The sequence below is a fragment of the Acinonyx jubatus genome, chromosome B3 (genome assembly GCF_027475565.1).
Source record: "Acinonyx jubatus isolate Ajub_Pintada_27869175 chromosome B3, VMU_Ajub_asm_v1.0, whole genome shotgun sequence".
Classification (NCBI taxonomy): Eukaryota; Metazoa; Chordata; class Mammalia; order Carnivora; family Felidae; genus Acinonyx; species Acinonyx jubatus.
This window is the reverse complement of record NC_069386.1, coordinates 83,466,667-83,492,857: the sequence shown is the minus strand read 5'-3', so window position 1 is coordinate 83,492,857 and position 26,191 is coordinate 83,466,667. Positions and strand designations below refer to the sequence as shown.

At 37.3% G+C, this 26,191-nt stretch overlaps 1 protein-coding gene and 1 pseudogene across 7 annotated transcripts in view; both read left to right on the top strand.

Annotated features, from left to right (window-relative positions):
• Nucleotides 1–2,512: 2,512 nt before the first annotated feature.
• The window catches only part of RALGAPA1 (Ral GTPase activating protein catalytic subunit alpha 1), a 264,118-nt gene continuing 240,439 nt past the window's right edge, over nt 2,513–26,191 (top strand). For 2 of the 7 annotated variants that reach the window (XM_027065594.2, XM_027065598.2), the window contains exon 1: nt 2,515–3,126. In XM_027065594.2, coding sequence (XP_026921395.2) covers nt 3,021–3,126 — 106 coding nt within the window. In that variant the 5' untranslated portion in view covers nt 2,515–3,020. Of the gene's footprint in view, nt 3,127–26,191 lie in introns of all 7 variants that reach the window. The other 5 variants (XR_008299366.1, XM_053224366.1, XM_053224367.1 and 2 more) reach the window with 5 other exon arrangements.
• Nucleotides 21,138–25,488, top strand: LOC106965525 (small ubiquitin-related modifier 2-like; annotated as a pseudogene).

Sequence of the window (26,191 nt, the reverse complement as noted above, 5' to 3'; positions counted from 1 at the left end):
ATGCATTTCCTCATTTTAAGACAGATATTCAAGAACTAATTGCAAGAAGGTAAGAATATCGAGTGTTTTTTCTTTTCACTCTTAAAATTTACATAAAACTGAGTGGATGCTCAAATCCTACTAAGATGTGGGAGTGGGGAGGAAACCACTGCCATTTCTAGCATGCGTAGCTTAAAATGGTGAAAACCTGAACCTAAACAAAGCTTGTGATAATGGAGGGAACAGGACAAAATCAAAAGTATTTAGGAAGTAGAATCATCAGGTTTTGGTAACTGGACAAAAGAAGAGAAAGGGAGCCTTCAGAGGATATGAGTTTCTGGATTGAAAAAACTGGGCTGATCGTTGTATTATCAATAAAGATACCAGATGAAGGAGGAAGATCAGGTTTGGGAGGAAGGAGGACAAAGCTGACAAGTTTCAGTTTTCTATATATTGAGTTTGAGTAGTTTGAATTTGAGTATATTTGAATTTGAGATTAGTATCTTAAAAAAGACACAGGTAGGGACAGAGGTGTCTAAAAATCACCAAATAAATGATACTCAGAATCATGGGATCAGATAAATCTTCTACTATCAAAAAAAACTTTTAGTAATATAAACATAAACATTTAAAAACTAACAAATAATCATTCTGTGCCATAATAGGACATAAAGATAACTTTTGTAAAAAGCCCTTGTTTTCAAGGAGTTTCTACTCTTACACATACATCTTAATTTGTTTGGTTAGTTTACAATTGGTACATTAGATTTTCTTAATTTTCTTTAAAACAACTTCTGTTTTTTAGATTATAAAAGCAATACATGCTTTTTGTAAAGGAAATATAAGCAAAATATAAACAAGAAAATTAAAACCACCTGTAATACACTTTGCAGCTATAATCACAATTTTGGAGTATTTTTTCATCTTTCAAAAATTGTATAAACTTTTTTTTTCAGAGTTTTGATAACATATTTTCAGTTTTGTATCTGATTTTTCACTTAATATTGTCTTGAGTATTTTCCATGTTATTAAAAAAATCTTCATATTAGTAATTTTCACAGGCATATTACATTTTACCTATTGGACATTCATTTCCTTCCTTTCTGACAGACATTCATATTGTTTCCAATCTTTCAGTGTTATAAATTGTGTTAATATTTTTTCATGCTTTCCTTTTTAAAAAATTTTTTCCTCAATATTTATTTTTGAGAGATAGAGACAGAGCATGAATGGGGAAGGTGCAGAGAGAGAGAGGGAGACACAGAATCCAAAGCAGGCTCCAGGCTCTGAGCTGTCAGCACTGAGCCCCACGCGGGGCTCCAACCCACGAAGTGTGAGATCATGACCTGAGATGAAGTCAGGCGCTTAACCAACTGAGCCACCCAGGTGCCCCTCATACTTTCCCATTTATGATTTTTTAGAATAGAATTCTAAAAATGAAACTAAAAAATCAAAGTGTATGAACGTTTTTAAGTGTCTTGCTACAAAATGCCAAATACTAAATTCCATTAAGCTTGTAGTAATTAATGCTTCTTCCCAGAAAGTAATAGGAGCATCTCCGTCTATTTTAATCTTTTATTTTTTTATTTAATCTTTAATTTATTTTTATTTAATCTTTTATTTTTTTTCATGTTTATTTATTTTTGAGAGAGAGAGAGAGAGAGAGAGAGAGAGAGAGACAGATCACAGTGGGGGAGGGGCAGAGAGAGAGAGAACACACAGAATCTGAAGCAGGCTCCAGGCTCTGAGCTGTCAGCATAGAGCCTGATGGGGAGCTTGAACTCTGGAACAGGGAGATAATGACCTGAGCTGAGGTCGAGTATTTAACCCACTGAGCCACCTAGGTGCCCCTAATTTGATTTTAAAAAATTACTAGTGTGTGAACATTTTCACGTTTTAGTTATGAGTATACACTTCTGTGAATTTTCCCCCATGTTTTCTATGAGTTTTTCTACCTTAGCCTTAGCAATTTCCTCCTGGATTTGTGAGCTTTTTACATATTAAGAAAATTCACCCTTAAAGTTCCCCAGATTTCTTTTCTCTTGTAATTATGCACTCTGTGACTGCATGCTTTGGGGATTCATTTATTTGTGCAAGACGATTTTATTATTTTTGTGTGTGTGCGCGCAGCTATCCTACAAATCTCTTAAACTACAATCTTTAATAATCACTTCGTAAAACAAAACAATAACTTTAAACAAAATTCAACTTAGGAAATGAAGGGGTGTTACATCCAAGGCCTTCAGAATTGGCATCTAAAATATATTGCACGACAGTTTTGATGTTTTGGAGCTACTTTTTAAGTTACTATGACATGGTTAACAGTGGAGATGAAGGACCTTATTTTTAAACAAACACTACACGACACCACTCAGGGAGCTTTGCGTACAACGGCGCACGCAGTAATTCCTTTCCCTGACTTTCTCGGGCTCTACCTTTGGCGCCTTACACAGGAAAGCAAAGGTGATAAAGGCCACGGATGATCTCACTCTGGCATGACGTCAAGAAGCCTTGACGTCAGAAGGCGGTTGCCACGGGGACCATTCGCCACCGACGGCAGAGTCGTGAAACCACATCACCGCGCTCATCTCCGTTTCGGCCTGTGCAGGGTCTAAGCTGCTAAAGAAGCTTTAACCTTAAGGGGGCCTCAGGGAGAGAGGAGTTGTGCTGCCGCTGCCGAGAGCCCCACCTCCGCGGCTCCCGGTCCCGGGTCCCGGCCTGTGGCGGCGAGAGGCGGCCTCAGGAGGCAGTGGAGGCGACGGCGGCCGACCTGCCCGGGTCTCCCTCGCTCCGTGCAGGACTGGGAGAGGGTATCCGCCATATTGGAGCCGGAACCGAAGGTGCTTTGCAGCCGCGGCGCGAGGCGGGAGGAGGTGGCGGCCCTGGCCTGGATGTGAGAGGAGTCGGCTGCGCCGGGGCCCGCAAGCCTGGGGAGTGAATGAGCTGCTTAGGCTAGTATCCTCCCCGCCCACTCTCTCCACTTTCCGCCGCCGGGGCCGGGCCGGAGTCCCCGAGTCGGCTGTGGCGGCGGCAGCGGCAGGATGTTCTCCAAGAAGCCGCACGGGGACGTGAAGAAGTCTACCCAGAAGGTGCTGGACACCAAGAAGGACGCGCTGACCCGTCTCAAGCACCTGCGCATCGTCATCGGTGAGGAGCGAGGGGTGGCGGCGCCTAAAGGCCTTCACTCTTCTGGGAGCCCCTGGGGACTCTCCCTCCCGCCCTAGCGCTGTGCGGGAGTAGAGGGCGAGGCGTCGCCTCCGCGGAGACGCGGTGGGGGGGGGGGGGGCGGATAATTTGGGGAAGGGAAAACTTGGCACTTGGCAAATACTAATCACCGCTAACACAGGGCTATCTAATTTTGAGTTAATAGCCCGAACTCATTTTTATAAACTAGTGTTACTCTAAAAACTTAGATCTTTTTTTAGACTTTCCGGAGGCTTGGTGTTGTCGATAATGGTGTTTATAGAATATGTGTCAGGTGACTACCGCCCTCCCAATCCAAGTGAAAAAAAAAAACCCTCTCAAACAATATAAACCTTAATCTTTCAAGTTTCTTGGCTAACGAGGGCGAGGAAGCAGTTACACCTCTTTGGGAAGTGGCTGGTTTTCAAAAATCTTAGGGCAACAGCCCCGCCCTTCTGTTAGTGTACCTTGTTCATCATTACTGTCATTTAGAGGGAAGGTCATTATTAATTACAGAAAGCAAAGTCGTTTATAGCTTCCTTTGCTTCTTGAGAATTGTTTACGATTCTGTTTTTACTTAGTTAAGTTTTTTTTTTATTCTCTGTTGCTCTCTGCATCCGTTTGGCTGGCAGACCAAACAGTGCTCTGAATTGTGGTAATAGTGTTAAACGAATCTTTTGGATACTTGCTCATTTCATAGGTTGATGAGGGCTGTACTGGCATTTATGGAACATGTGGTCCTGTACTTGGATCTTTTTAGATGGAATTTGAGGTGAAAAGGCAAGTTACTTTGCATTGATAGAGTTATTGGCAGAACTGAGTTTAGAACCCAGATGCCTGAATCCTAGTTCAGAGTATTATTTCAAGCTCTTTTCCTAATGAGTGTTTTTCTGAAAAGTGACGTTTAATTAGTGATGTAAGTCCTGTGTTTTTGCTGCATGTTTCTCTACTCTGTTGTTTACTCATACCATCAGGGTACCACTAGTAATACCCAACATTTGTATGTTTTACAAAATGATTTCACATAAATTATAATTCTCACAGTAACTGTAGAGGTAGATATTATTATACTCCTTATTTTACAAATTAGAAAGCTGAGGTCTGGAAATGTTAAGTGGTCATACAGCTACTAGGAAGCAGAGCCAGAACTGGAGCCCAGATTTCATGTCTTTGTTTTTTTTACTCTTCCTACATTTATGGCAGCAAATCTTTATCACAGGTAAGTTGTATTTATTCCTGTGGAATAAGAAAGCAATTAAATCCAGTTTGTCAATATAAAAAGAGATCCAGTTTTCAAGAAAATATAAATCTTAATATAGTTGAGATAGTGATCTTTTTATTTTCATTCTACTTCTGAGTTAAGCCATTGAAGAAAAGATTTGGCTAAGAGTGCAACAGGGAAAGTCAATGTGTGAGTGTAGGAGATATATCACAGATAATTGCAGTTTGAAATTGGAGACTTAATGGAATTTGGCACCTACTTGGGACAGACTGTAGCTTGAGTAAAGGCGGAGCTATAAAGTTAAGTTCCAGTAGAGTATTGACATTTCCTAAATTAACTGCTGTATTCCTTAGTTATAGAGGTGAGGGCACAGTTCATACATCTTGGGCTAAAAGGTTTTTCCATCTGGGTGACTTGGTCTAAATTAAGAGGCCACACGTGTCAGGTATTTTGTAGGGTCTGGCTTCCTTGGTTTGAAGACAAAACTAATTAAAAAAACACTTTTGCTTTTTATTTATGGGCTTTTAAAAAATGAAGCATATGCTGTATATAAACACTTAAAATATCCTTAAGAACCTTCAAATAGAGAATATTGTGCTTTCAGACTCCCTGCCCTGTCAGTGGAGGAGTTCCATAAGAGAGATTACTGTGCTTCCATAGTCTTATTTTTATTTATTTATTTAAAAATTTTTATTTTATTATTTTTTTTAAAAGTACATTTATTTTGAGAAAGACAGAGACAGTGCTGGTGGGCAGGGACGGAGAGATTGGGAGAGAGAATTCCAAGTAGGCTCTGCACTGTCAGCACAGGCTTGAACCCAGGAAGCTGTGAGATCATGGCCTGATTTGAAACCAAGAGTCGGGCGCTTAACCCATTGAGCCACTCAGGTGCCCCTATGAATCTTTAATTCTAGTGTAGTTAACATAGTGTTATACTTGTTTCAGGTGTACAAAGTAGTGATTCAGCAGGTCCATATATCACTCAGTGTTCATCAAGATAAGTGTACTCTTAATCCCCTTCACCTATTTTACCCATCCCCCCCCCACTCACATGCCCAGTAAACATGTTTGTTCTGTGTAGTTAAGAGCCTATTTTTTGGTTTGTCTCTTTTTACACTTCAGTAGTTTCAGAACAGTAGTTCTGAACCAGGGACAATTTTTTTCCTCTGGCGATAATGTCTGGAGACACTTTTGGTTGTCACAAATAGGGGGAGAGGATACTGGCCTTTAGTGGGTAGCAGAAATGCTGCTATATATCTTACATTGCACAAGATAATCCATCACAACAATGTTCTAGCTCTAAATGTCTATAGTGCTGAAGTTTAGAAACCTTGTCAGGATATGGAGTGCAAGATAGACCTCCAAATGTTGTACTTGTTATGGAAAGAGCCCAAATGTCGATTGACTGATGCATGGATAAAGAAGATGTGGTATATATACACAATGGAATATTACTCAGCCATAAAAAAGAATGAAGTCTTGCTATTTGCATCGACGTGGTTGGAGCTAGAGCGCGTGTTATGCCAAGCAAAATAAGTCATTTGGAGAGAGACAAATAGCATATGATTTCACTCATCTGTGGAATTTAAGAAACAAAACCGATGAACATAGGGGAAAGAAAGAAAAAGAGGGAGGCAAACCATAAAAGACACTCTTAATTATGGAAAACAAACAGGATTGCTTTAGGGGAGGTGGGCAGGGGTGGGGGATGGACTAAATGGGTGATGTGTATTAAGGAGAGCACTCGTGATGAGCACTGAGTATTGTATGTAAGTGATGAATCACTAAATTCTCCTGAAACTAATATTATACTCTATCTTAGCTAACTAGAATTTAAATAAATACTTGAAATATAAAAAAACAAAACAAGAACCACAAATGTTGTACTTTGTTCTTTTTTTTAATGTTTTATCTTTGAGAGAGAATGCACGTGTGCATGCATGCTCACTCATGGGAGAGGGGCAGAGAGAGGGAGACAGAGGATCCCAAGTGGCTCTGTGCTGACAGCAGAGAGCACCCAGCACAGGGCTTGAACTCACAAACCATGAGATCATGACCTGAGCTGAAGTTGGACGCTTAACCTACTGAGCCACCCAGGCACCCCTTGGTTCTACTATATTAATTAATTGAATAAAATATTTTGTATCTTTAAATGGTTACAGTTTTATTTTGCTTGAAATATGGTTAATGTAATTCCTTAGAAAATGAATGGGAGAAAGTAGAGTGACTAAAGCTGTAAGACATCTTAGAGGGCCACCAGTCAGGTACCTTATATTGTAGATGAAAGGGTCATTTCAAATCATTTCTAAAGTAAGGGCAAGTTTGCAAAGTGGGCATTGCCAATGACACAGGATTTTTATTTTTGTTTGGTCCCATCTGAACTATATTTTTAACCCTTAAAATGAACTGCTGTTCGTTCAGGTTATTTGTAGAGAATTCAGTGCATCCAAATATATGAGAACATAATTTAAAGATACAATCTAAAACTTTGCTCTGGCATGTGTTCGCTTGGGACACATAAGACAATTCAGCTGAATTTGTAGAACTTGACTCTGAAGGATTTATATTTAAATTTGCTGTGCTTATTGATATTGCTATATATTTTATTTGTAGGAACTGGAAGTTAGAGTTTTTAAAAAATAGAAATTGAGCCTTGTCTAGTTTCTAAAGTTTTATCCTCTCCCCCCACCCCTTTTTTTCAAATAAAAGCCTTAAGATAATGATACTAAGTTAGCACATATAAAGTAGCTAACATAAGACCTGCATATATTGGATATTGACTAAATGTTACTTTCTTCTGTGGCAAGGTAACAGTTCAGTCTTAATGATTTAAAAATAAAAAGAGTGCTTATTCAGCTGATAAATATATTGACTATTGTTAGATCATTCTGTCTAACAGTTTTATTGAAGTATAACTGGTGTATAATTGCACATATTCAAAGCATTTTATTTGAAATGAATAATTTTGATATATATACCTTGTGAAGCCATTATGACAATTAAGATTAGGAACATACTCAGATATTCCAGGTAGCAAATATATCTATAGCCTCCCAAAATTTCCTTTCGCCCTTTTGTAATCCCTTTCTCCCGCCCCTGCACGCAACCCCTTGCCTCCTTTCCCTGGGTGAAACTGTGTGTGTGTGTGTGTGTGTGTGTGTGTATGGAATTATACAGTATTTACTTTTTTGTTGGGTTTCTTTTATTCAGCCTTATTTGAAATCCATCTCTCTTGTTTGTGGTGTGTCAGGAATATATTGCTTTTGTTGTTGACTAGTATTCCATTGTATAGACATGCCACAATTTGATTATCCATTTACTTGTTGATATGTGAGTTTGCAGTTTGGGGCTGTTACACATAAAACTGCTGTGAAATGTACTTGTTTATAGACACCTGCTTTCTTCTCTCTTGGATAAATACCTAGAAATGGAATGGCTGGAGCATGGAGCATATAACAGTTGTGTGTTTATTGCCATACTGTTTTTTACGATTTTACATTCTTTTTTTTTAATTTTTTTTTATTTAAAAAAAAATTTTTTTTTAACGTTTATTTACTTTTGAGACAGAGAGAGACACAGCATGAATGGGGGAGGGGCAGAGAGAGAGGGAGACACAGAATCTGAAGCAGGCTCCAGGCTCTGAGCCATCAGCCCAGAGCCCGACACGGGGCTTGAACTCGCGGACCGCGAGATCGTGACCTGAGCTGAAGTGGGACACTTAACCGACTGAGCCACCCAGGCACCCCCGCGATTTTACATTCTTACTAGCAGGGTATGAGGATGATTTCCTCCACTACTTTACTTGGTATGGACAGTCTTCTTAATTTCAACCACTATAATAAGTATATAGTGGTTATAATTAAGTGTTTCTTTGATATCTAATAATACTGAGCTTTTTAAAATGTGTTTATTTGCTATTGTATAACTTATTTGAAGTGTCTGTTCAAATTTTTCATTTAATTTTAAGTCGAATCGTTTGCTTTCATTCAGTTTTGAAAATTCTTTATATTTTTTGGATACAAGTACTTTATCATATGTGTGATTTGCAGAGCTTTTTTTTCTTTTATTTTTGAAAAATGTTTATTTTTGAGAGAGAGAGAGCACAAGCAGAGAAGGGGCAGAGAGAGAGGGAGACACAGAATTCCAAGTAGGCTCCAGGCTCCCAGCTGTCAGCACAGAGCCTGATGCAGGGCTCAAACTCACAAACCGTGAAGATCATGACCTGAGCCAAAGTCAGATAGATGCTTAACCGACTGAGCCACTCCAGTGCGCCTACAGAGCTTTTTTTTTTTTTTTTTTTTTTTTTTTTAACAGTCTTTGGATTGTTTTTCTCAACATCTTCGATTAGGTCTATGTATCAATTTTGTCTTTTATGGTTTATGCTTTTGGTTTTTATAGTTTATGTTTTATCCAAAATCTTTGCCTAAGCCAAAGTCACAAAGAATTTCTCCTATCCTTTCTTCAAGAAATTTGATAATTTCAGGGGTGCCTGGGTGGCTCAGTCAGTTAAGCATCCAACTTCAGCTCAGGTCTTGATCTCTTGGTCTGTGAGTCCTAGCGTGTGCTGGGCTCTCCATTGACAGCTCAGAGTGGAGCCTGTTTCAGATTCTGTGTCTCCCTCTCTGTTTACCCCTCCCCTGCTCGTGTTCTGTCTCTCAAAGATAAATAAACAATAAAAAAAAGTTATAACTTTGGGATCTATATTTAGATCTGTGATCTTTTTTTTTTTAGATCCATGATCCATCTTGAGTTAACTTTGTAAATATGGTTTGAGATAGGATTGGCTTTTTTTTTTTTTTTTTTGGTGAATGGATGTCCAATTGCTCCGGAACTATATTTTGAAAAAGACAGCCTTTTGTTCACTGAATTGCCCTTGCGCTTTTTCCCAAAGTCGTTCGTCTATATATACGAGGGTCTATTTCTGGACTTTCTATTTTGTTCCAGTGATCTATTTATTTGTGTTAGAGCCAGGACCCCTCCCTCTCCCTACACACGCACACAGACACGGTTTTTGTTTGTTTGTTTTTTATGGTAACTTAATAAGTGGTGTTGTCCCTGCAACTTTGTTCTTCCTTTTAAGAGATTTTTGTGGGGGGGGTTATGGGGTGTGGGGGCCATACCAGGTCCTTAACATTTCCATATGAGTTTTAAGATTATCTTGTCAGTTTCTTTAAAAAAATAAATAAATAAAAATTCCTGCTGGGATATTGATTCACAGTGTGGTGAATCTGTAGGTCAATTTGGGGAGAAAGTGACAATAATATTGAGTTCTCTAACTTATGAACAAGGTATATTTCTCCATTTATATACAACTTTAATTTCTCTTGACAGTGTTTTGCAGTTTTTAATATATAGGTCTTACACATCTTTTGTTACTTATCCCTAAATATTTTCCACTTTGGATGTTGTTGTAAGTGATATATTTATATCCATTTCTGGTTGTTCATTGCTAGTGTAAGGAAATACAATTTTTTTTAAAGTTTATTTATTTTTGAGAGAGAGAGTGTGGGTGGGGGAGGGGCAGAGACTGAGGGAAACAGAATCTGAAGCAGGCTCCAGGCTCTGAGTTGTCAGCACAGAGCCTGACTTGTGGCTTGAACTCACAAACTGTCACATCATGACCTGAGCCAAAGTCAGATGTTCAACTGACTGAGCCACCCAGGCGCCCCAGAAATACATTTTTTTTTTTTTTTTTAGGTTTTTTTGGTAATCTTTGCATCTGGTGTGAGGCTTGAACTCAGGACTGCAAGATTAGGAATCTCATGCTCTTCCGACTGAGCCATGCGGGCACCCCTGATTTTTTTGTGTGTTAAGCTTGTGTGCTGAAATCTTGCTAACTCATTTAGTTATTCTATATTAATTTTTTATAGATTCCTCTGGATTTTTTACATAGTCTCATCTGTGAATAAAGACAGTTTTACTTCTTCCTTTCCAAATGTGGTTGCATTTATTTTTTCTTGGTTTGCTGAACTCACTAGAACCTCTAGTACAGTGTAGAGTAGAAGTGGTGAGAGTGGGCATCCTTGTATTGTTCTTGATCTTAAGGGAGGGTAAAGCAAACAATTTTTTTTTTTTTTACTATACAATGTGATGCCTTTAATTTATCGTGTTGAGAGAGTTTCATTTTTTACTGAGAGTTTGGATCAGGAATGGATGTTGGATTTGTTAAATGCCTTTTCTACTTCTTTTGAGATGAACAGGGTTTTTTTTTTATTTGTTAATATGATGAATTAAAATTACTGATTTCAAATGTTAAATCAACTCTGCAGTCCTGGGATTAAATTTCACTTGGTCATGATGTATTGTCTTTTATATATTGTTTGATTTGATATGCTAAAATTTTGTTTGTAATTTTTGTATTTATATTCATGAGAGATATTGGCCTGTACTTCTTTTATAATGTTTGTGGTTCTGATACCAGGTAGTGCTAGCCTTACTGAGAAATATTTATGTAGAATTGGTTTATTAAAAAACTTTTTTTAGTTTATTTTTTGAGAGAGAGAGAGACGGAGCATGAGCAGGAAAAGGGCAGAGAGAGACACACACAGAATATGAAGCAGGCTCCAGGCTCTGAGCTGTCAGCACAGAGCCCTACACAGGGCTCAGACTCACAGACCATGAGATCATGACCTGAGCTGAAGTCAGATTCTTAACCGACTGAGCCACCCAGGCGCCCCGTAATTGGCTTTATTTTGAACTTAAGGTTTTGGTGGAATTCACCAGCGGAGCCATCTGGATCTGCAGTTTTCTTTGAGGGAATGTTTTTAACTACTTTAATAGAAAGATAGCTATTCAGGTTATCTATTTCTTCTTGAGTGAGTGGGCATTGGTAGTTTGTTTTTTTTTTTTTAAGGAAATTTCATTTCATCTGAGTTGTCAAATTTATAGGCATAAAGTGGTTCATAATACTCCTTTATAATTCTTTTGATATCTGTAGAATCTGTGGTGATGTCACTTCTCTTTTTTTAAAAAAAATTAAAAAAAAATTTTTTTAACGTTTATTTATTTTTGAGACAGAGAGAGACAGAGCATGAACAGGGGAGGGGCAGAGAGAGAGGGAGACACAGAATCTGAAGCAGGCTCCAGGCTCCGAGCCATCAGCCCAGAGCCCGATGCGGGGCTCGAACTCACGGACCGCGAGATCACGACCTGAGTTGAAGTTGGACGCTTAACTGACTGAGCCACCCAAGTGCCCCTAAAAAATTTTTAATGTTTATTTCTGAGAGAGACAGACAGACAGACATTGCACGAACAGGGGAGGGGCAGAAAGAGAGGGAGACACAGAATCCGAAGCAGGCTCCAGGAGACACAGAATCCGAAGCAGGCTCCAGGCTGTGAACTGTCGGCACGAAGCCTGATGTGGGGCTCTAACTCGTGAACTGCTAGATCATGACCTGAGCTGAAGTTGGATGCCCAACAGACTGAGCCACCCAGGCACCCCTAATTTCACCTCTCTTAATCTTGATATTGATAATTTCTCTTTTTCTGATCAGTTTGACTAGAGGCTTCTCACTTTTATAAATCTAAAAGAACCAGCTTGTGGCCTTTACTGATTTTCTGTTTTTCTATTTTTATTTCATTGATCTCTGCTTTGATTTTGATTCTTTCTTTTTTTTTTGGCTTAATTTTAGTTTCATTTGCTCTTATTCTAGTTTCTTAAAATGTAAATTGAGATTACTGATTTGAGACCCTTTTATTCCACTGTAGGCATTTTATGATACAAATTTTTCCTAAGTAACATGTCACAAATTATGGCATTTTGTATTTACATTTTCAGTTAGGTCCAAAATACATTCTACCTTCCCTTTTGATTTCTTCTTTGATCCATTGGTCATTTACAATTGTGTTCTTTAGCTTCAAATATTTGTGGATTACTCAGATATTGTTCTGTTATTGAATTCTACTTTAATTCCATTATAGTCAGGTAACGTGTTTTAGGACTTGATTTCTTTAAAATTGACTTGATAGTCCCAAATATGTTTTAACTTGATACATGTTCCATTTGCACTTGAAAACAAAACGTATTCTGTTGGATTGAATGTTCTAAAATTGTTGTTCTAAAATTGTTGTTCTAAAAATGTCAATTAGGACAAGTTGCTTGATAGTGTTGTTAAAGACTTCTATATCCTTGCTGAATTGCTGTCTGCTTGTTTTTATCAATATTGAGACTGAAGTTTCTGATTGTAATTGTGGGTTTGTCTATTTCTTTATGCACTTCTATCAGATCTTGTGTCATGTATTTTGAAGTTCTGTTATTAGGTACCAAGCACTTAGGATTATTCTTTCCTCTTGATAAATTGATTTTCACCATTATGAAATGATTTTTTTTTTAAGTTTATTTATTTTTGAGAGAGAGAGTGTGTGTGTGCATGGGAGGGGCAGAGAGAGAAGGAGAGAGAGAATCCCAAGCAGGCTCCGTACTGTCAGTGCAAAGCCCCATGCAGTACTTGAACTCACAAACCATGAGATCATGACCTGAGCTGAAATCAAGAGTCCGATGTTTAACTGACTAGGCCACCTAGGCACCCCATGAAATGATCATTTTATGTCTGGTAATACTCTTTGCTTTGGAGATTGGTCTCATAATGAAAATGTTTGGAAGATGTACATTTTTTTTTCTTTGTCACTATGCTGTTTATTATATCCCTAGAACTTACTTATCTTACAACTGGAAATTTATACCTTTTGACCACTTTCACCCATTTTCCCCACCTCTTGCCTCTGGCAACCCCCATTCTTTTCTGTTTTTGTGAGTTTTTTTGTTTTTAGTTTTCACATATAACTGAAAACATATAGTATCTGTCTTTCCCTGACTTATTTCTCTTAATGCCTTCAAGGTCTATCTTGTGTTGTAGCAAAAGGCAAGATTTTCTTTTTCTGTGTCTGAATAATATTCCATTGTGTACATATGTGTAGCCTGTATAGCGTGTATACCTATGTGTATACATGCGCAAACATTACATTTTCTTTATCCATTTGTCCTTTGGAACAACTTAAGTCATTTCCATGTCTTAGCTATTATAAATGATGTAATGAACAAGGGGTGCAGATATCTCTTTGAGATACTGGTTTCATTTCCTTCAGATATATACCTAGAAGTGGAATTGCTAGATCATATGGTAGTTCTGTTTTTAATTAAAACAAATTTTTTAATGTTTATTTGTTTTTGAAAGAGAATGTGAGCAGGGGAGGGACAGAGAGAGAGGGAGACACAGAATCCGGAAGCAGGCTCTAGGCTCTGAATTGTCAGCACAGAGCTCCATGCAGGGCTTGAGCTCATGAACCACAAGATCATGACCTGAGCTGAAGTCATACGCTTAACTGACTGAGCCACCCAGCCGCCCCTATTTTTAATTTTTTGAAGAACCACCCAACTGTTTTCCACAGTGGCTATACCAATTTACGTTCCCACCAACAGCATACAAGGGTTCCCTTTTTTCCACGTCCTTGCCAATATCTGTTTCTTTTTGATAATAGACATTCTAACATGTGTGAGGTGATATCTCATTGTTTTTCATTTAGATTTCTTTGATGATTAGTGATGTTGTGTACCTTTTCATTTACCTGTTGGCCCTCTGTATGTCTTTGGGAAAATGTCTATTCAGATATTCTGTCCATTTTTTAATTGGATTGTTTATTGTTGTGCTATTGAGTTGTATGAGTTCTTTATATATTTTGGATATTAACCTCTTATCAGTTACATGATTTGCAGATCTTTGCTCCAAATTCTGAGGGGTGCCTTTTCATTTTGTTGTTGCTTTCCCCTGTTATGCAGAAGCCTTTTAGTTTGATGTAATTTGGTTATTTTTGCTTTTATTGCCTTTTGTTGTCAAATCCAGTCATCAAGACCAATGTCAAGGAGAGGCGCCTGGGTGGCTCAGTCAGCTGTCTGACTTAGGCTCAGGTCATGATCTTGTGGTTCATGAGTTTGAGCCCTGCATCAGGCTCTGGGCTGACAGCTCAGAGCCTGGACCCTGCTTCAGATTCTGTGTCTCCTTCCCTCTCTCAGCCCATCCCCCGCTTGTACTCTGTCTCTCTCTTTCTTAAAATAAATAAACATTAAAAAATTTAAAAAGACCAACCTCAAGAAGCTTACCACTTATATGCTTTTCTAGAAGTTTTGTGGTTTCAGATCTTAGTTCACGTCTTCAATTTACTGTTAATTTTTGCATATTTTATAACATAGGGGTCCAGTTTCATTCTTTTGCATGTGGCTGTCCAGTTTCCCCAATACCATTTATTGAAGAGATTATCCTTTTTGTATTGTACATTCTTGGCTCCTTCGTTGTAAATTAATTGACCATTTATGCGGTGGTTTATTTCTGGGCTCTCAGTTTTGTTCCATTGGTCTAGGTGTCTGTTTTTATGCAAATATTTACCATTTTGATTATTTTAGTTTTGTATTAGAATTTGAAATCAAGGAGTGTTGATGTCTCCAGGTTTGTTTTTGTTTCTCCTGATTGCTTTGGCTGTTTGAGGTCCTTTGTGGTTCCATACAAATTTCAGGATTGTTTTTTGTATTTTTGTAAAAAATGCCATTGGAATTTTGATAGGGATTCCATTGAATTTTAGATAGCTTTGGGTACTGTGGACATTTTAACTATTCTTCTAATCCATGAGTCTGGAATCTTTCTGTTTATTTGTGTTTTCTTTGATTTCTTTCATCAGTGTCCTGTACTTTTTAGTGTACAGATCTTTCATCTCCTTGGTTAATTTTATTCCTAGGTAATTTTCTTTTTAATGGAGTTGTAAGTGGTTTTTTGGTTTTTGTTTGTTTGTTTTTTAAGTAAGCTCTATATCCAATGTGAGGTTTGAATTCACAACCCCAAGATCAAGTCACATGCTCTACTGATTGAGCCAGCTAGGCACCCCTGGGTTTATTTTCTAAATTTCTCTTTCTCATGGTTCATTGTTAGTGTATAGAAATGCAACTGGATTTTGTATATTGATTTTGTATCCTGCAACGTTGCTGAATTTATTAGTTTTAATGGTTTTTTGGTAGAGTCATTAAGGTTTCTTATGTTATCTGCAAATAGAAACAGTTTTATGTTTTTGTTTCAGATTTAGATGTCTCTTATTCTTTTTGCCTAATTGCTCTGGCTAAGACTTTCAATACTATGTCGTATAAAAGTGACAAGAGTGGGCATCTTGTCTTCTTTCTGATCTTAGAGGAAAATCTTTCAACTCTTCTTCATTGAGTATGATGTCAACTGTGGACTTGTCATATACGGCCTTTATTATGTGCAGGTACATTTCTTCTATACCCAGTTGGTCGGGAGTTTTTATTATGCGTAGATGTTGAGTTTTGTCAAATGTATCTCAATAGATGATCATGTTGATTTTTATCCTTCATTTTGTTAATGTGGTGAATCACATTGATTTGTGGATGGTGGACTATCTTTGCATGTTTGAAATAAATTCTACTTAATCATGGCTATGATCCTTTTAGTGTATTGTTGAGTTTGGTGTATTCCTATTTTGTTGAGGATTTTTGCATCTATGTTATTTAGGGATATTGTCCTATAATTTTCTTCCCTTGCAGTGTCCTTGTCTTTTTTTTTTTTTTTTTTTTTTTTTAAATGTCTCAGTAACACTGGCCTTGTAAAATGAGTTCGGAAGTATTCCCTCTTCTCTCTGAGAAGAGTTGGTAATTATCCTTTAAATGTTTGGTAGAGGGGGCCCCTGGGTGGCCCAGTTGGTTGAGCGTCCAAGTTTGGCTCAGGTCATGATCTCACGGCTTGTGAGTTCAAGCCCCGCATTGGGTTCTGTGCTGACAGCTGGGAGCCTGGAGCCTGTTTTGGATTATGTGTCTCCCTGTCTCTCTGCCTCTCTCCCCCTTGTGCTCTGTCTCTTTCTCAAAAATAAATAAACATTAAAAAATTAAAAAAAAATGTTTGGTAGAATTCACCAGTGAGACCATCTGGTCCTGGACTTTTCTCCTGGAGAGGTGTTTGAATACTGACTCCATCTCCTTACTTGGAATTGTTCTGTCCAGATTCAGACCAATAAGTACTCATTTAGATATAGATGATGTACATTTAATGTCATTATTGATTTGGCTAAGTTTGAGCCTGTCTTGCTATTTGTTTTCTATTTGGCCTGTTGCTAGTTCTCTCTTTTTTTTCTTTCTTTCTATTATTTGAATAAATTTATGATTCTTTTAAAAATCTCCCTCATTGATTTTTTAGTCATAATCTCCTACTTTATAATTTTAATGATTGCTTTATGATTTATAATAAACATCTCTATTTATCAGAGCTACTGTTAGGTGATATACCACTTATACCACTTCTCTTTTGTATGACAACTTTGTAAGAGTGTACTTTCATTTCTCCCCTCAGTCTTTATACTTTTCTGGTTATACTGTTGCTTATACATGTTGCTTTGCTTAAGCAAAATTTTTAAATTTATAATGTACTATAATATATTATTTTGTTTAGGCAGGGTTTTTTTTAATTTATTTTTGAGAGAGAGACAGAGACAGAGCACAACTGTGGGAGGGGCAGATGGAGACGGAGATGCAGAGTCAGAAGCTAGCTCCAGGCTCTGTGCTGTGCTGACAGCTCAGAGCCTGATGCGGGGCTTGAACCTGTGAACTATGAGATAATGACCTGAGCTGAAGTCAGCGCTTAACTGACTCAGCTGTCCAGGTGCCCCTACGCAGTTATTTTTTAAGGATTTTTAATTATTATTACTTAAAGAATCATTGCCCATTGCTCCTCATTTCTTTGCAGAGATAGTTATTTCCCTCCTTCCAATATCATTTCATTTCTGACTGAAGGACTTCTTTAATGTTTATTTGTGATGATGAGGGTGTGTAGGTGATGAATTCTTTATGCTTTTGTTTGTGTGAAAAGTCTTTATGTTGCCTCTTTTTGGAAAGATATTTGGCTTTGTTTAGAATTCTATGTTGATGGCTTTTTTCCCTTTGTCCTTTAAACATTTTATTCCCCCCGTCTTTTTTTGTTTGTTTGTTTATTTATTTTTGAGAGAGAGACAGAGCATGAGTGGAGGAGGGGCAGAGAGAGAGGGAGACACAGAATCCAAAGCAGGCTCCAGGCTCTGAGCTGTCAGCACGGAACTCAATGAACCATGAGATCATGACCTGAATTGAAGTTGGATGCGCAACGGACTGAGCCACCTATGCGGCTCCCAGCCCTCCCCGCCCCGCCCCATCTTTTTGCTTGCCTTTTTTTTTTTTTTTTTAAGATTTTATTTTGGGGCGCCTGGGTGGCTTGGTCGGTTAAGCGTCCGACTTCAGCTCAGGTCATGATCTCACGGTCCGTGAGTTCAAGCCCCGCGTCAGGCTCTGTGCTGACAGCTCAGAGCCTGGAGCCTGTTTCAGAATCTGTGTCTCCCTCTCTCTCTGCCCCTCCCCTGTTCATGCTCTGTCTCTCTCTGTCTCAAAAATAAATAAACGTTAAAAAAAAAAAAAGATTTTATTTTTAAGTAATCTCTGCACCCTACATGGGACTCAAACCCACAACCCTGAGATCAAGAATCACATGCTTCATTGACTGAGCCAGCCAGGTGCCCCTTGCTTGCATTACTTTTGATAAGTCTGCTATCATCCTTACTCTGAAAGTAACATCATTTTTTTTCCTAGCTGTTTTTAAGATCTTCTCTTCCTCTGTTTTTGAGCAGTTGTACCGTGGTGTAGTTTTCTTAGTATTTCTTGGCTTTTGGGGTTCATTGAGCTTCTTAGCTTGCTTGAGTTTACGTTTTCAGTAATTTTGATCATGTTTTCCTACTTCTTCCCCTCCTTTTTTGGAATTTCATTTATTAGTATATGAGAGAGTATTAATATTAGATTAGTATATTGGGAAAGTATTAGTAGTATATTAGAAGGTCTCTTGGCTTGAAAAGAACGGACATTCTTTTCATGTTGGGGGATTCTTTTTTCTCTGTGTTTTATCTTGGATACTTCCTATTGTTGTCTTCAAGTTCACTAGTATTCAGCTTTATGCAGTCTGCCATTAATCTTATTTAATTTTCATCTAAGATGTAGTTTTTATTTAGTTCATTTTGGGTAAAGAATTATATCATTTGCATGTCTTTTTTTAACTTCTTGAACACATGGAATACAATTAAAGTAACTTGACATACTTCTGTGCTCATTCTAACCTCTGTCATTTCTGGGTCAGTTTTAATCAATTGATTATTTTCCTTATCCTGGGTTTTTTTTTCCTGCTTCTTTCTCTGCTACCAATCTTGGGATAGGTGATATTGTGAATTTTGCCTTCTTAGCTTTTGGGTATTTTTGTATTCCTATAAATTCTTAAGCTCTATTCTGGGATGCAATTAAATTACTTGAAAACAGTTTGAGCATTTCAAGTCTTGTTTTTATGATTTCTTGATGGATCTATCTGGGACTAATTATTACTTTTATGAGGCAACATTTTTCCAAGTATTCTGCTCAATGAATGCCCTGCAAATTGTGAGGTGTTTTTTTGTTTTTTGTTTTTTTGTTTTTTTTAGTTCAGCTCTTGGAAACAGGTGCTATTCTCAGTCTTATGTGAGCATCTGTTACTGTTCTCTCAAATTCTTTTACATAGTTCTTTCTCTTAGGAAGTTTCCTTAATGATCATAAGGAAGGGGACTTTCCCCAGTATACTGAGTTCTCACTGTGTGTGTCTCTTTCTTCTTTGGTGCTTGGCCTGTGAATTCTAATTATCTTCGTTTCCCTAGACTGTCAGCTGATAATCTCAATTTATGGATTCCACTGGCTCTGCCTAATTCCCTCCTTTCTTCATTACCGTGGCCTTGAAACTCTTAAGTCAGTAAGCTGGAGCAGTCCCAACATACCTGTTGGTGTGCCATCTGTCAGGAATGACTTTCTTTACCTGATGTCCATACTTCCTTGAAAAAAACAAACAACCCCACAAAAAACCCTAACATAAGTTTACAAGGCATTATACATCAGATGGTGATAATAAGAGGTTCTCTGAAATGAATGAGACTGAAAATTGGCTTTATACAAAGCTACTTGCTTCCCATTTTTTAGTTTTTTGCATTTAGAGAAGAAATTTACTATCAATTGATGACTGAAAAACACTTGTCTTTCTCCAGTCTGGATATATTAATGTTTTCCCAAAGAAAATTAGATTAAAATATCCTAAATCAGAAACGTAAAGAATATTCGGTAGGCATAAATGGTAATGTATAAGGACAGAAACAAGTACCATATGTTCATTAATTAAATAAGTTAAAAATGGTACAGATGAACTTTGAACTGATATGAGTGAAAATGTGTCATTGTAGGAGTCCTTGTGAATTGTAAACTGCTTATAAGAATAAATTGATTTGATAATTGAATATATTTTTAAGGGTTCGATATGCAAAGTTAGTAATTCTATATATATGACATTAGACTCTTTTTTATTCTTTAATTTGTATGTAGTCTTTAGTTTATATTCTTTGAGTCTTACTGATTTGAAAAATTAATTTGACCTAATTGAAATACTTTATCTTTGTGTATTTAGGAAGAAGTGATTTACTGAGCAGATTATTTACATGAATGTTACTGATTAATTTGCTTACTAAAATAAACTGTTTCAAATACTGTGAGCTGCCTCTGCATTAACATTTACTTTTTATTAAAAATTTTATTGCATCTAAATAATTTTACATGGCTTATAGGCCTTCATAAAACGTGGAATAGAATGCTTAGTGATAAAAAAGATAACTAAATAGCCACTACTTAAAGAAAGGAAACATTATCAGATTCTAGAAATGAGCTGATTAAAGATCTCAGGCATTGAATTTGGTTCTTAGGTTTCCTGGTGGCTAAAGTGAAAAGAGAAACATGTTGGGTTAAGTTTTCAGTGTCTTAAAAAAGAAAACGTACTTTAAAAAAAAAAAACTTTTTTTCTTGCATCTAAATTCAGTCACAGCTTATGTGTATATGTATGTGTGTTCATATATTATCTAACGTCTTTTCTTCTAGAAGGATCTTGTGATAGAAATAGATCTTGGAGAAAATAGGAAATAGGCATAAGTATGTTTGTTAGATCTATTCTTTCTAATTTCACATGTCTATATAATCTGAATGATTTTTTATTGTATTTCTGTAAATGGCATCATTCTTCAAGTTACTAAAACATGAAATTGATTTTTGACAATGTGGTAGAAAAATAAATGGATGTAAGGGTAGCCCACAGACACCTCAAAGTCTTAAGTGTCCCTACCTACATATATGTATCTTTGTCTACCACAGTGTCTTCTTTAATTCTTGTTATCCCTCTCTGTTACTTTACATTTCAGCAATATTGAATGAGAAATCACTTTCTGTGATACCTGTACCTTTGTTAATGATATTTGTTGTATTATATCTTCCCACCAATCACTGTTAACACCTGAAGGCTTCTGCTCTTCCTTTAAGGCTCATAGCTTTGGTGAAGATGTCCCCATCAGATGGGCATAGGAACTTTTCCTACACTGTGCTATTTACTTCTAGTAATTTGGTTATTTTATTACAGTGTATTCATTTGTATGACTATATCTTAACCTTCCTGAGGGCAGAGGTATGTCTTTTCATCTTCATGTCTCTGGGTAACAGGTGCTCAGTAAACATTATGTAGTTCAAGAATGAATATGTTAGGTATGAGAACAAAGTTGCTTTTTTGTGAACAATTTTCTTTCAATTGATGGTGGTAGAAAAAACATTTTAAGTCAATGTCCTGATTAGAAAGAGACTTTGGTTTTTCCCCATTGATGGGGAAAAATTGAGAGCTTTCCCCCTAAGGTCGGGAACATGAAAGAGATGTTCACTCTTACCACTGTTCAACATAGTACTGGAAGTCCTAGCCTCAGCAATCAGACGTCAAAGAGAAATAAAAGACATACAAATTGGCAAGGGAGAAGTCAAACTTTCACTCTTTGCAGATGACATGATACTCTACATGGAAAACCTGAAAGACTCCACCTAAAAACTGCTAGAACTGGTATGTGAATTCAAGAAAGTCTCAGGATGTAAAATCAACATTCATAAATTGGTTGCATTTCTATACACCAATAATGAAGCAGAAGGGAAATCAAATTACATTTGCACCAAACACCATAAGATACCTAGGCATAAAACTAACCAAAGAGGTAAAAGATCTGTAAGCTGAAAATTATAGAAAGCTTATGAAAGAAATTGAAGAAGGCACAAAGAAATGTAAAAATGTTCCATGCTCATGGATTGGAAGAACAGATATTGTTAAAACGTCTATACTACCCATGGTGCCTGGATGGCTCCGTTGGTTAAGTGTCTGATTTCGGGTTGGGTCATGATCTCGCGGTTCGTGGGTTTGAGCCCCATGTTGGGCTTTGTGCTGACAGCTTAGAGCCTGGAGCCTGCTTCAGATTCTTTGTCTCCCTCTCTCTCTGCCCCTCCCTTTTTCATGCTCTCTCTCTCAAAAATAAACATTAAAAAAAATGTCTATACTACCCAAAGCAATCTACACATTCAATGCAATCCCTATCAAAATACACTAGCATTCTTCAAGAACTAGAACAAATAATCCTAAAATTTGTTGGAACCAGAAAAGACCTTGAATAGCCAAAGTAATGTTGAAAAAAAAAAAAAACAAAAAAAAAACCCGAAGCTGGAGGCATCACAATTCCAGACTTCAACCTGTATTACAAGGCTGTAATCATCAAGACAGTTTATGGTACTGGCACAAAAACAGACACACGGATCAATGGAACAGAATAGAGAACCCAGAAATGGACCCACGAATGTATGGCTAACTGATCTTCAACAAAGTAGGAATGAGTATCCATGGAAAAAAGACAGTCCCTTCACCAAATGGTGCTGGACAGTGACATGCAGAAGAATGAACCTGGACCACTTTTTTACACCACACACAGAATTAATTCAAATGGATGAAAGACCTAAATGTAAGACAGGAAACCATCAAAATCCTAGAGGAAAAAACAGGCAATAACCTCTTTGACCACAGCTGCGGCAACTTCTTACTAGACGTGTATCCAGAGGCAAGGGAAATAAAAACAAAAATGAGCTATTGGGACTTCATCAAGATACAAAGCTTCTGTATAGCCAAGGAAACAATCCATAAAACTAAAAGGCAACTGACTGAATTGGAGAAGCTATTTGCAAATAACATATCAGATAAAAGGTTAGTATCCAAAATCTTAGAAGAACGTACCAAACTCAATACCCAAAAAACAAACAATCCAGTGAATAAATGGGCAGGAGATGTGAACACTTTTCCAAAGAAGACATCCAGGTGGCTAACAGACACATGAAAAGATGCTCATCAGATCATCATAGAAATACAAATCAAAACCACAGTGAGATACTACCTCACACCTGACAGAATGGCTAAAATTAACAACTCAGGAAACAACAGATGTTGGTGAGGATGTGGAGAAAGGGGAACCTTTTTGCACTATTGGTGGGAATGCAAACTGATGACAGCTACTCTGGAGAACAGTATGGAAGTTCCTCAAAAAATTAAAAACAGCTACCCTATGACCCAGGAATTGTTCTACTAGGTATTTATCTGAAGGACACAAAAATGCTGATTTGAAGAGGCACATGCACCCCTATGTTTATAGCAGCATTGTCAACAATAGCCAAATTGTGGAAAGAGCCAGAATGTCCATTGACTGATGAATGGATAAAGATGTTGTATATATGTTTATATACATATATATACAAAGGAGTACTACTTGGTGATCAAAAAGAATGAAATTTTGCCATTTGCAACAAGGTAGGTGGAAGTAGAATGTATTCTGCTAAGCGAAATGTCAGGGAAAGGCAAATATATGATTTCACTCATGTGGAATTTAAGAAACAAGACAGATGAACATAGGAGAAGGGAAGGAAAAAGCAGACAGAAAAAAAGGTAAGCAAACCATAAGAGACTCTTAAACACAGAGAACAAACAGGGTTGCTGGAGGGGAAGTAGAAGGGGGATGGGCTAAATGGGTAAGGGGCATTGAGGAAGGCACTTGTTGGGATGAGCACTGGGTGTTATTTGTAAGTGATGAATCACTGGATTCTACTCCTGAAGACAATATTACACTGTATGCTAACTAACTTGATTTTAAATAAGTAAATTAAAAAAAACACACAAATGACAACCTGCAAAAAAAGAAAGAAAGAAAAAAGACCTTGGGTTGTCTTTAGTACCTGTGCAGAGAAATTGGTTCAGAACCTAAAGTCTGTATAATGTAAAAAATAAAAACAAAAAACAGCACTTTAACTGAAAAATGTTTATGGCATTATGGCAGAAGTTACCAGATAATCTTCCCTCATTATTGAAAGAAATCTTCATGACTCTTATATAACATCTAATTTTTAGAAAACTTCTATCTGATAGCCCAACAATAACCATCCCCATTTAATAGAATACACTGATCTGTAGATACCAGAGAGAAGATGAGTGAATGTAATGCAGAACATCAAGTTTGTGGCCCTAATCCGTCATCGCAGCCATAGGAGACAAATACAGATTTCTTAGTGTCTTGACCTTTTGCTCTTCCTTATGAATTTGGGAATCAGTTTGTTAAATCCCTAAATAATGTTTGGTAGGACTTTTTTTATTGTATGGACTTGAATCTGTAGGTTTAATTTAGAAGAGGTTAACATTGGTAGGGTATCAATTCTTCCTATTACAAGGAGACTCCATTTATTTATTTAGCCTCTTTATAAAGACTTGCACATCTTTTTTATAATTAAGAACAGTTACATTAAAAAAGGTTAAATTTTAAAAGGAGGACTTCTGTTATAGAAGGATCTCATGTGACCACTTCATTAAATGGTGGTTTAGATGAAGATCAAGAAGAAAGAATGCTCATCTGCATAAAAAGTGATAAGTAGATCACTACTTTATAACAGAATTAATTAAAAATAGTTGGAATTCTTCATAGAATGGAAAGTAGTAAGGAAACCTATTTTATATTGGGATAGGAAAGGCCACTTTCAAAACTTACACCAAAATTAAAAATTGTCACAGAAATGATTAATAAATTTACCTGTTTAAAACATTTTGTATTTCTAACAGTAAAACCTTTCATTAACAGAGTTAAAAGATAAACACCAAACTATGAAAACACTTGCAGCATGTTTAAGAGAGCTAATTTCTTAATTTATGGACTGTAAAATGCTTATCAAATTTGGAAAAGATTGTGATGTGTGTTATCGAGATATGTTACAAACAGACCTTCTTGGCGTGCCCGCTCCCTCCTCCACTGCTGCCTCCTCCTTCTGCTCTGCTCCTGGTGATGCTTGTGTGCTGGTTCCCTGAGGTACCAGGTGTCTCTTTTGTGAAGCAGCAGCGAAGGAGACTCTGGTGTTTACTGTGGCTGATGAAAAGCCCAAGGAAGGAGTAAAGACTGAGGACAACTATCATATTAATTTGAAGGTGACAGGGCAGGATGGTTCTATGATGCAGTTTAAGATTAAGAGACATAAACCACTTAGTAAACTAATGAAAGCCTATTGTGAATGGCAGGGTTTGTCAATAAGGCAGATTAGATTCTGATTTGATGGGCAGCCAGTCAATGAAGCAGACAAGCCTGCACAGTTGGAAATGGAGGATGAAGGTACAATTGATGTGTTCCAGCAGCAGACAGCAGGCATCTACTAAAAAGAGAACTGGCTACCTTACTCCAGAACTCTGTTCCTCCAGACCACGACATTCTCAGGAAACCGCAATTTGGTTCTACCACATCCTGACTACCACAGTATAGTTTTCTCTGTTCTTTCATTTTGTATGTGTATGTACATGAGTATATTGTATTTTTTAAATTAAATGGCCAATGGTATGTTTTGATTGACATCAAATGAAGATGGGATGGGGAAAAATGCTGGTTCTGTGAAAATACCCCCTTTCTCCATTAGTGGTATGTTCATTCAGCTCTTATCTTTATATTCCAGTAAGTTATTTTTCTCTCAATGTTTAATAAAAAAAAGAACAACATAAAAATCCTTGCATACTTTTTCGAATGGCGAATTCTCATGTTTTTCTTTTATAACTATATGAAGCTGTTACATATAGGGCAATCTGTCTTTACATAGGGATAAATTACTCTAAATGAATCCTAGATAGTTTTCCCTTCAAGTCAAGCTTTTCTTTTCTTTTCTTTTCTTTTCTTTTCTTTTCTTTTCTTTTTTTTTCTTTCTTTCTTTCTTTCTTTCTTTCTTTTCTTTCTTTTCCTTTTCTTTCTCTTTCTTTCTTTCTTTCTTTCTTTCTTTCTTTCTTTCTTTCTTTCTTTCTTTCTTTTCTTTCTTTCTTCTGTTCATTTTTGAGAGAAAGAAGCAGAGTGTGAGTGGGGAGGAGCAGAGAGAGAGGGAGACAGAATTGAAGCAGGCTCCAGGCTCTGAGCCATCAGCACAGAGCCCAGTGCAGGGCTTGAATTCACACACCGTGATCATGACCTGAGCTGAAGTCAGACACTTAGTCAACTGAGCCACCCAGGCACCTTGAGTTTTGTTTTCTAAATAAACTTCTGTTTAGGGGTGGTGCGTAGGTGGCTCAGTTGGTTGAGCATCTGACTCTTGATTTTGGCTCAGGTCAAAATCTCATGGTTGGTGAGATGAGCCCTGAGTTGGGCGCTAAGCTGTCAGTGCAGAGCCTGCTTGGGATTCTCTCTCTCCCTATCTCTGTGCCCCCACCTTGCTGCTACACATGCACTCTCTAATAATAAATAAACATTAAAAAATTGTTTTTTTAAAAAAAGACCCTCATAATATTGCCGGTGGAATGTAAATTAGATGGCATTTTGACTGTTAAGCATCAAAATTTTTAAAATGTACATATATGGGGCTCCTGGCTGGCTCAGCCAGTAGAACAT